Here is a 10,187-nt window from a genome sequence, read left to right on the forward strand (position 1 = left end):
TTAATGATTTCCCCTCCCCCCATTTCTTCAGGTTATCCCCCTTTCTGCTCTGAAACACCTCAAGAAACATATAGGAAAGTTATGAATTGGAAAGAGACTCTAGTATTTCCACCTGAGGTGCCCATTTCAGAAAAAGCCAAGGACTTAATTCTAAAGTGAGTTGACGCTTCTGTTTTCTTCCACTACCCTTTTCCTGCTTGTGGAACAAACACAATGATGCACAGCTTTGTTAGCACTGAGCATGCAATGTAGAGCCCTTTGGTCATTGCCTTACCACTGTGGGAGCCTCTGCCATGTACATAGGTGCTCTCCAGAACAGTATTGCTCTTCTCACAAACGTGGATGATAGAGTGGGAGGTAAGTGAATTGGAAGCCTTCTCCCCTGAATTCAGGCTTCCAGTGTTAAGTCAGTGGCACATGAAGCTCCCACAACACTGGCATTATGTCAGAAAATACCCCTAATAAAGCCCAATAAAATCTGCTTTGTTAATCCATGTTTTGAAGTAAGTGAAGTCCAAAAAATTGTAAGCTGTTGAAGTTATTGTGGAAAATCGCTCCTGAAATTAGGAGCAGAAGCAAGATTCTGCAGGAAAGATCCTTACAATAAGTTAAGGCAAAACCTTTAATTGGCGGTGTCCAGTTGCGTAATGTGGGCAAGATAGTAGGACTAGCTGATCCAGTTTAGCAATGTAGATGTCAGTGTTTTAAGCATTTTTACCCTGCTCTTCAGCCAATAAAGGCTCAGCTTGCATAAGATTAAGAATGAACGAGAAGCAAGACAGTCCCTGCCTGCAGGCTTGCAATCTAAAAGTCATGACTCAAAAGGAAAAAGGATTGGAAAAGGAAGAGGAAAACAAGTGAACTCAGACACGACTTCTTAGAGTTTTTTTCAGTGGCCTGCTTGAGTGGAACCAGTTCAGAGAGCGGAGGATGCAAACGAAGCAGATCTCAGCAGAGCCGCCTTGTTCCATTTCTCCCTCTGCTGCAGCCAGATATAGCCTAAATAGTTTGAGCCAGCATGCTGCTGAGTAACTTCTTGGTTCTGTTTATTAAAAAATGGTCATCCTTGTTCTTCTTTAGCAAAAACAGCTCTTAAGTTCTTGCACATTAATAGAATTGAAGATACAGGAGGGGTTTAAAGGTGATTTCAGTGCAGGAAGGAATGCAAAACTTAATACTCCAAACTTAATACTTCATGGACCTTTTTTATGCTTGTATTTTTACATTTGACATATAGTTGTGTCATATCCACATATCTTACCTCACTATTGTGTTTCAGCTGAGGAGGTAATGCACTTTCCCTGCATTCAACTTGCAATATTTTTACCCAGGGACAGTGTTATTCTTCCCCCACACCACATACACTGCCTCTCTGAGAGTGCATTGACTTCTCTTAGGATTGGAGGCTGTGTACTCCAGCTTTATGGAGCACCACTGCAAGCTTGAAACTCACTTAGCACGAAGGCAAAATCTGGAGTTGTGTTGGGGCTAAGTAGTAGGTAGTTGGGTGGGATTTAGCTGTAGTATTAGTAGTAGCAGTGCTCTACTGCCCTGCTGCTGCCGTTGCCCACCATCTTTTTTGTTTTTGGGGTGCTAGTTTAATACTATTTTCAGCCCTGAGTAGACTGTCACTCCCTGGGATTTATTGTATGTATGAATGCATGACTGATTTACAGTGGATCTTCCTGGCTGTAACTGTGTAGTACAGTTGGTTGCTTATTCCTATATGCAACTGTATGGCTGATTTTAGTTGGAATGGCTTTCACCAGGCTTACAGCAAAATGTGGTGTTGTAGTGAAGCTGGTCCAGCCTGCCTCTCATTTTTCCCAGCAAAAGGAGTTGTAAGGGAGAGGCAGTGGGGCTATTTGTGTTCTAGAGCACACTTGGTCTAGCACACACTCAGTTTGGGGGGGTGGACAGCACTTCTGTCAGGGTCTAGCACAATCTGATGAAAAACGTCTTCCCGCTCATGACTGTGCTTGGTATGTAATGCTGCTCTTCACTGTTTCACTGTCCTGGAGTTGTCTTCACAGCCCATTTCTCTTGGCTCCTAGGAATTGTATTTGGCACTTTTCTTTGTCAGTCCAAGGGGGTCCCTCTAGCCCCGGGTGGGGGGCAAAATATTGGATCTCCACTCTTTGGAGCTGGCCATTTTTAGAATTGTTTTCTCCCCACTTTTAATTAGAAGAGGATTGTTTTTAGTCCATTGTTGTATTGAATAGTCAATAATAATGGGACTGACTTGCCAGACTGTTTGTTTGTTTGTTTGCTTGCTTACCTATCTGAACTTGCTGCATGCTGGTATGTAAGGTAGTTTGCTTCAGTGCTAGAAATTTACAAGGTATTTTTGTTGCTTAGTCATCTTAGTTGTGTTCAACTCTCCATGACCCCATGAACCAGAGTATGCCTTGGAAACTCTCACTTTCTTCTCAAAGCTTCTCATTTTTTTATGTCTGGAGTTTTCTTGGCAAAATACTGGAGTAGTTTGCCAGTTCCTTCTCCAGGTGAATCACATTTCGTCTAAACTCTCCACTATGACCTGTCCATCTTGGGTGGCCCTGCACGGCATGGCTCATAGCTTCTCTGAGTTATTCAAGCCCCTTCGCCACGGCAAGGCAGTGATCCATGAAGGAGAGTCCGTATTTTAAGATTATGCAAATGGGCTTCTGCATCAAGCTGTGACTGTGGGGAGCCACTTGTCTGAGATCGGAGAAGACTCAAATGGGGAATGACAAAGACACACACCCCTACCCCCCCCCCTGTGGTATGAGAGGAGAAAATTAGCTACAGAGATCATTTTTGCCCCTTTCCTGGTTCAGAAGGACTCCTTTCAGGCAGGTTAAGGGGCGAGGCACAGGCGACATTGTTGCAGACTCCGTTGGCGGCAACACAGAAGCGGCTTACTTTCTGTCAAAATGGACTAATTGGAAATGAAATAAAAGGTGCCCTGCCAGAAATGGTGAGTTGGTAGATGCAGGGGGAAGTCTGTTCGTCTAACTATTGGAAGGAAGAGAGAATGAAATTGCTGCTGTGAGAGAGAAGGGGAGGAGTGGACTGTGCATCAAAGTTATAAAGTCATTGAGAAATTGCTACCTTCCCTGTTGTCAGCTGAATAAAGAGCAACAAAATTAAAACCAAAGAAGAACGTCTGAATATAATGTGACTTTATACTGTAAAATTGGAAGTACTTTGCTAGTAACAGTACAATGGGAGAGTTCCAGTGGAAGAGGAATGTGAACATAAACCTGTTGTGTCCGGTTGAATGAGAACTGCAAAATGGAATCTGACCTGGAAGGACTGATGGGTTTGAACTACCAAAACTAAGAACCTCCAGAACCAAGCAGTTTTATAGAGAAGAATGTTGGTGATGATCAGAATGTAAGAACCACTGGGAGCAGTGATGCTAACTTAGAAAGTAACTAACAAAGAAGATTCCCAACACGCTAACAGCAGCTGAGACAAAGGTTCCAAAGAGGATGAAATAACTGCACCCAGGTGCTTATAGGTGCAGCAGTGGAACGAAGGGTGGGGAGAGAATGTGAATTAAAGATGGATTTTAAATGTAAAAGAATAGGAGGACAGCAACGTAAGAGATGAAGACAAGCAATTTTTGTAAGAGTTCAGTTCTTTTTTGGACTATCTGGAGAAGCATTATAGATAAGTGAAACCGTGAGCAGGATTTGAGGTTTAAGCAACGGAAGAAAGATAATAATTTTATCAAAGTTTTGTAATACATTATTTGTATAATGCAGCAATAAAGGGAAGGCAGTTAAAACACCATGGAGGTGGGTAGTCAATCTCTAAGGATATATTAAATTGGAAATTAATTTGTAATTTTTATAGTTAATATGAGTTTGTTTTACTTTGTTAATCTGTTGATTTTTATTTTGAAAATTTAGTAAAAATTAGAGATTATGAAAATGGAGTGTCTGATTAGCAGCTTACTAAAAGCAGGCATACCTCCTAAGGTGCACAGGAATCTCCAGGAACAGATAGAAACCAGCCTCCTGCAAGGCTGCCTTAGGCACAGTCTGCACATTGTCCTCCTATTTCAGCACAGTCTGCTTTTGAGATCCTTTAAATAATCTTTATGTATGGAAGTGAGAACTGGACCATAAAGAAGGCTGATCGCCGAAGAATTAATGCTTTTGAATTATGGTGCTGGAGGAGACTCTTGAGAGATCAAACCTCTCCATTCTGAAGGAAATCAGCCCTGAATGCTCACTGGAAGGACAGATCCTGAAGCTGAGGCTCCAATACTTTGGCCACCTCATGAGAAGAGAAGACTCCCTGGAAAAGACCCTGATGTTGGGAAAGATGGAGGGCACAAGGAGAAGGGGATGACGGAGGATGAGATGGTTGGATGGTGTTCTTGAAGCTACCAGCATGAGTTTGACCAAACCGCGGGAGGCAGTAGAAGACAGGAGTGCCTGGCGTGCTCTGGTCCAGGGGGTCACAAAGAGTCGGACACGACTAAACAACAACAACAAATAATCTCATTCAGGGACTGAAATGGGGATCTCAAGATGTACAAAGCCTGTGATCTACCATTTGGCTATAGTCAGTGATCGTGCAGCTCCTTCATAATTATCCCCATAGCCTGTTCAAATTGCACCTCAGAACTTCCTAACTCTGCCACTCCGGCAATGTAGCTGATCACCACAAGGATTTTTTCCAGCCCTTACTTTCCCCACGCCCTTGTATTAAAAAAAACAAAAAGTCACTATGAATTCTCATAATCCTGAATCAGCCCTGGGTGTGTTACAAGGTAAAGGCACAATTATCTAGTTGGTTTAAGGAATTTGGTGTATGTCAGTATCTAAAGAAATTTAAGCTTTAAGACTTTTTAAAATTTGCCGTGCAATTAAATTGAAATAAGAGGAACAGAACGATTGAGTATTGGGATGAAATGCTCCAAAATGCTTGTATGTTTTTATTTTACTTATATAAATTATTTATCTTTTAAATATTTATTAGCAGTTCTTCAGTCATTGCTTTTGGAGCAGCTTACAGAATAAAGCTAAAATGGCAATGAAATCCTACAGAGGCAAAAAGTGGGAAGGCAGTTAAAAGAATCTAGTGTAAAATAATCACAAAACTAGTTGTAATAGCTTGAGCTATGATCTTGGAAATTCTTAGTTCAATGACATTTCTGCAACCCATAATGTAACCTTAGGAAAACCAGTTACTTGTTTGCATAGCATTTTTCCTGTACCCCTTCAGTTTTATATGTTAATAAAATGTTAACTGTTAAATGTTATATGTTAAAATAGAATGGTAGCAGTGATAAAATCTACATCCTTATTTGTTAAAAGCACAGGTAAATAAGATTTTAAACTTGGTATATTATCTCTCTGCCTTAGTTCTGTGCTGGGAATATAGAGATAATACTGACTTAACTTACAGAGTTGCTATATGGGTCAATAGCTTGTGTGTTTTGAAAAAAATGGAAATGTACACTACAATCCTAAATGTTGGCATTAGGTTCTGATTCTTACTAGCCCATTATCAGATTTATTTGTTTTCAAAAATTGGATTTTAGCCACTAGAAAGTTGTCTATGTTCTGTTTCGGTTACTCTTTTTTCCATAGAGATAGCAAGAGGGGCGTTGTGCCCATCTCTTGTTGTTTGTCTATGCAGCCCAAAGTCCTCTGGTAAATGAAGCCATGGGCAAGAAGTGGTTCTTGTCTCATCTGCACATTTTTGTATGAAGAAAAAAAGGAACTATGGGAATGTCTTGCAAGCAGCAGAAGTTTCATCAGTTTTCTTAGAATTAGTAAGGGAACCTAAAACTCCCTTACAAATTCATGAGTGGAAGGAGCAGTCTCCTGGTGTCAGTAGTAATTTCCATTGGTGACTGTGGATTCAGACTGCAATTTTGCGAATTTTGAAACGTTCATCTTTCATTGTAGACCACCTTGGTTGCAACATTTTGTCATGTTTTCCTTCTCTCAGATTTTGCACTGATGCAGAAAACAGAATCGGTAGCAGTGGAGTAGAAGAACTTAAGAGTCACCCATTTTTTGAAGGTGTTGATTGGGGACATATCAGGTACAGTTGCTGAAAGATTAAAGTAGGAATGGGAAACTTTTTTCAGGCCAAGGACTGCAGTCCCTTGTGGTCAGTCTTCTGACACCCAGAGGCAAAAAGTAGAAGGAGCCAACAGAGGCTACATTCCAGCAGAAGTCAGAGGTTCCTACACAAACACCTGCACTCAAACATTATTCTCTATCCAGGGAAGCTGGAGTGATAATCAAAGGCACCTTCCAGCCAGGCAAAAGCACTTGCTAAGGATGTGAAGCAGGGCTTGTGAGGGTTGTGGCATGGGGATAGTCCCAATGGCTATAGAGAGAGATCAAGTGGGCTGCATTCAGCACTTAATCCTCGGGTCCTCAGTGAAATAATAGCAATAGAATGGAGCAAATATACTGCATCTCTAACATCTACGTGCTCTAGTGAAGCTTCCTAGAAAGTTGTGATGTTAGGATTTTTTTAATGCACTGTGAAATTATTATAAAGTTGCTTGTGCTGTTCACTACTCTGGTATTTTTGTTTTGCTGTAGAGAGAGACCAGCTGCAATCACTATAGAAATCAAAAGTATTGATGACACTTCCAATTTTGATGACTTCCCAGAATCTGATATTTTACAGCCAGGTGAGAGTGCACATTAATGCTGCCATATGGATTAAATGAACCACATAATTTTGGGAATAAGGCCTCATTTCAGAGTTCTTGTTTTTGTTCTCTGGGGGCCACCTCATCGCTTACAGTTTAGCAGGCCTCTTACATCTCCCTGTCACATGGGAGAAATGCTGTGCGTCTTTTCTATCACCTTTGTGTTCCTTAACTTTTCATTATAAACTGAGACGTTAAAAGCAAATTTATGTAAACTTGATCAGCATATTTTTGGTTTGCTGCGGTTGGCTTTTTAACGTTTTTTACTGCTTGCTTTTAAACCTGTTTGTGTCTTATGCATCTATCATTTTAATCGGGTTTTGATATAAATTATGTATGTCTTCTTTTGTTAAGCTACTTTGACTACTTCTGAAAAAAAAGCAAGATGAAAATGAGAAACTAAAATGAAACTGAAGTGTTCTTCGCTTCTAACTGATCAGAACAATATATACTGTAATGCACTAATGGGTTTATTTTGTCAGTGATTGGCTGAGCTGCCCTAATTTCACTGAGGGGCAGCGCGTACAGACGAGCTATTAGCTGAGCACATTGTACAGAGGGGAAGAGACTGCAGATGGGCTTTGGGGAAGTGTTTATAAATGTTTAAAACAATTAATAAAAAATAATGTAAGCACGACCAGGGATCTAGAATATAATGAGGGAAAGGACTGAAGTGGCAGAACAAGGGAAATAGAAGTGCTAAGGAAAAAGAGTTGGAAAGTGGGGTATTCCAAAGATAAGGGAAGAGTCTGAGAGATAGAAAACTACCTGAAGTCCACACACTTTATTTTGCTCTAGGCTTATAATAGCCAAAATTAGACTTATCCAGCACTGTGCTTGATGCTATACCAGTTTCAGCCCTGTAGTAGACAAAATAATGGAGTACAGGTGGCAACCATTTTGTGGGGGAGTTCTGCCCCACCTCCGTTCTGCCTTCTTCCGGGTCCAAAAAGACCTGTAGGCCAACAATCACGCGTCAACTGGACGCTCCTAAAATGGTTGCCACCTGTAGTAGTCGGACAGGGATGCAAACAAAAAAACAAAATTAGAGTCAGGAACAGGATGAGAGGGAGATTAAAAACAAATTATGACGGTTAGAACAAGATAGAAGGAAAAAAGATAAAATTGATATAAACTGAACAATGGAGAGACTAACATCTGGTCAAAACATGTTTCCTTGTAAGGTAAGTTTAAGAAAAAAGTATGAGGTAGATGGACCAGTGGCGTAGCATGGGTTGTCAGCACCCGGGGCAAGGCAAGTAATTTGCGTCCCCTAACCCGTGGATTTTAGCACTCGAGTCTCTTCCGCGCGCCCCCCCAGATGTTGCGCCCGGTGCGGCCGGCCCCCCCTGCACCCCCCACTCTACGCCACTGAGATGGACCATTCACCCATAATTGCTTACTGATCTCCTTACTACTAAGTTATGTTTCTTTCTTCTAGGTTTCTCCCTGTAGTTATAAAAATTATTTAATCTGAAGGGAGCTGGTTGCCTTTAGGGTGGGCTTCCAACTAGTGTTTCTTACTGCATAGGGCTGCTATATGTCTGGAATTTCCATATCCGGGATTTGGCCATCGGAAATGGTGTCTAGACGGAATTTCCAAAAATCTGGGAAAATGTCTGGGAAAACCAGGGCATAAGGCAACACGTATTGGAAGTGTTGGTTTTTTGGTGAATTTCGGGGGGGAAAGCTTAAAAACTTTATGGTTTTTTGAGAGATTTTTGCCAAAAAAAAGGTCAATAACTTTTGTGTCCGGATTTTCACTTTCTGAAATATGGCAACCCTATTACTGCAAGAAGTTTAGGGGATAATGCAAATGTAAAATAGAAAAATCATGCATATAAATAAGAGCAATACAGATGAATCCCCAAGCATTCTGAAGGCGTCCAAGTTTAATGTGTGCAGTTATCCTCTTGTTCACTCTCGGATCCTAAGTAAACTCTGTAAAATGCATCACCATTTTATTTGTGTAATTTAAAAGTCATACAGTGTGAATGATTAACTTCCGTCTTCAGTATTAATTTAGCTTAGCATTGCTTGAAGCTTGACTCTGTGCATATGCATGCGTATTTATAATCTTTATTTTTGCATTCTAGTGCCAAACACCACAGAACCTGATTACAAGTCCAAGGACTGGGTTTTTCTTAATTATACTTACAAAAGGTTTGAAGGGCTCACTCAGCGTGGCTCCATCCCTTCGTACATGAATGCTGGAAAGTTGTGAAACACAGCAGAAATAAAACAAAGAACTCAGGTAGCTGCTGCATCACTAAGACCCGCTTGGCATAATCCCAATACACTGAAATGGTCACGACGATGGACTGAAAATAGGAAATTCTACCGGATTAGGATTTCTAAGACTACTACAAGAATTAGTTGGCAGTGCCAGCTGGCTTCTCTCTCTCTCACTCTTTTTTTTAATAGTGAATATTTTTGTTAACTTTATTATAACAAAGGTACTGGAATAAAAAAGGAATGGACATCTTTGTGTGTGTGTGTGTGTGTGTGTGTGTGTGTGTGTGTGTGTGTGTAAAAAGATCAATTATGCCTCTGTTTGTATTGTGGCTCTGTACTGTAATGTGTCTAATTTGCCCAGGGGTTCAACCCGTATCACATTTGTACGAAGCGACATTGCTTCTCAGTAATGTTGCCTGTTGTGTGTTTAACCTGGGCAGGGTTTTAGATATGCAGTATGAAAACCAGAAGCCACTTTTTTGTAACTATTTAATAGGTTTCCTACAGATGGCATGTGAGGACATGATATTGTCATGGAGCTGCTTGAAACAAATGCGTATACTGGTTGAAACAAGCTCTTTTGAAGGTTATTCTCTGTACTTAATGGCTTATGCTCTAGCTCAGGGCTCCTAAAGAGAAGCTGCACTTCAGATTGGAACTGGTATAGAAATGGGACCCGGAACCCAGTATATTTAGCATAATAAACCGCTGCGGAGAGAGCTGCAATTCTTTTATTTTCAGGGGAGAAATGGTACTGTGAAATCAATTAAACTACAGCTTCATAGTGGAAAACTTGTAGAGAGGAGAAAAATCTGGGACGACAGGCTAAACAGCAGCTGAATATGCTTTCGAGAATCAGTGTACAACCTACCTTTTGCTTCTTTCATTTTCTTCCTCCTGCGTTAACTTCCCCTTGATGGTTTATTGTGCCATTTTATTCTTCTTAGAGTACCAAAGATCCTGAAATGGCTTGATTGCAAATTTATAAAGTTCTGTTTACCTGAAGTATATATGGTTCACTTCTTGTCAACATGTGGTGTTTAAGAAGGATGAAATTACTCACATGGTTTTAACTTTGGGAGGTCAGGGTTGGGTTGACTAATATTGATGGCTGTGGGGTAAGTTGTTGTTTTAATACAATGAATTGGAGATGAACTTACAAACTTGCAAATATCACATAGCACAGCCCTCTTTGTAAGTCGACCACTTCAGAACTAGAGTGGTGGACAAGTTGCATCTTCCAAGTTAAAGAAAAAATTGAAGAGAGTTCCTGCAT

At 40.7% G+C, this 10,187-nt stretch overlaps 1 protein-coding gene across 2 annotated transcripts in view; it reads left to right on the top strand.

Moving 5' to 3' along the window:
• The window catches only part of STK38L (serine/threonine kinase 38 like), a 44,453-nt gene extending 35,283 nt beyond the window's left edge, over positions 1 to 9,170 (top strand). For both annotated transcript variants that reach the window (XM_053407063.1, XM_053407062.1), the window contains exons 11-14: positions 32 to 155; positions 5,956 to 6,051; positions 6,564 to 6,655; positions 8,773 to 9,170. In XM_053407063.1, the coding sequence (XP_053263038.1) occupies positions 32 to 155; positions 5,956 to 6,051; positions 6,564 to 6,655; positions 8,773 to 8,900 (440 nt within the window). In that variant the 3' untranslated portion in view covers positions 8,901 to 9,170. The remainder of the gene's footprint in view (positions 1 to 31; positions 156 to 5,955; positions 6,052 to 6,563; positions 6,656 to 8,772) is intronic.
• Positions 9,171 to 10,187: the final 1,017 nt, after the last annotated feature.

The sequence above is a fragment of the Podarcis raffonei genome, chromosome 10 (assembly GCF_027172205.1).
Source record: "Podarcis raffonei isolate rPodRaf1 chromosome 10, rPodRaf1.pri, whole genome shotgun sequence".
NCBI lineage: Eukaryota > Metazoa > Chordata > Lepidosauria > Squamata > Lacertidae > Podarcis > Podarcis raffonei.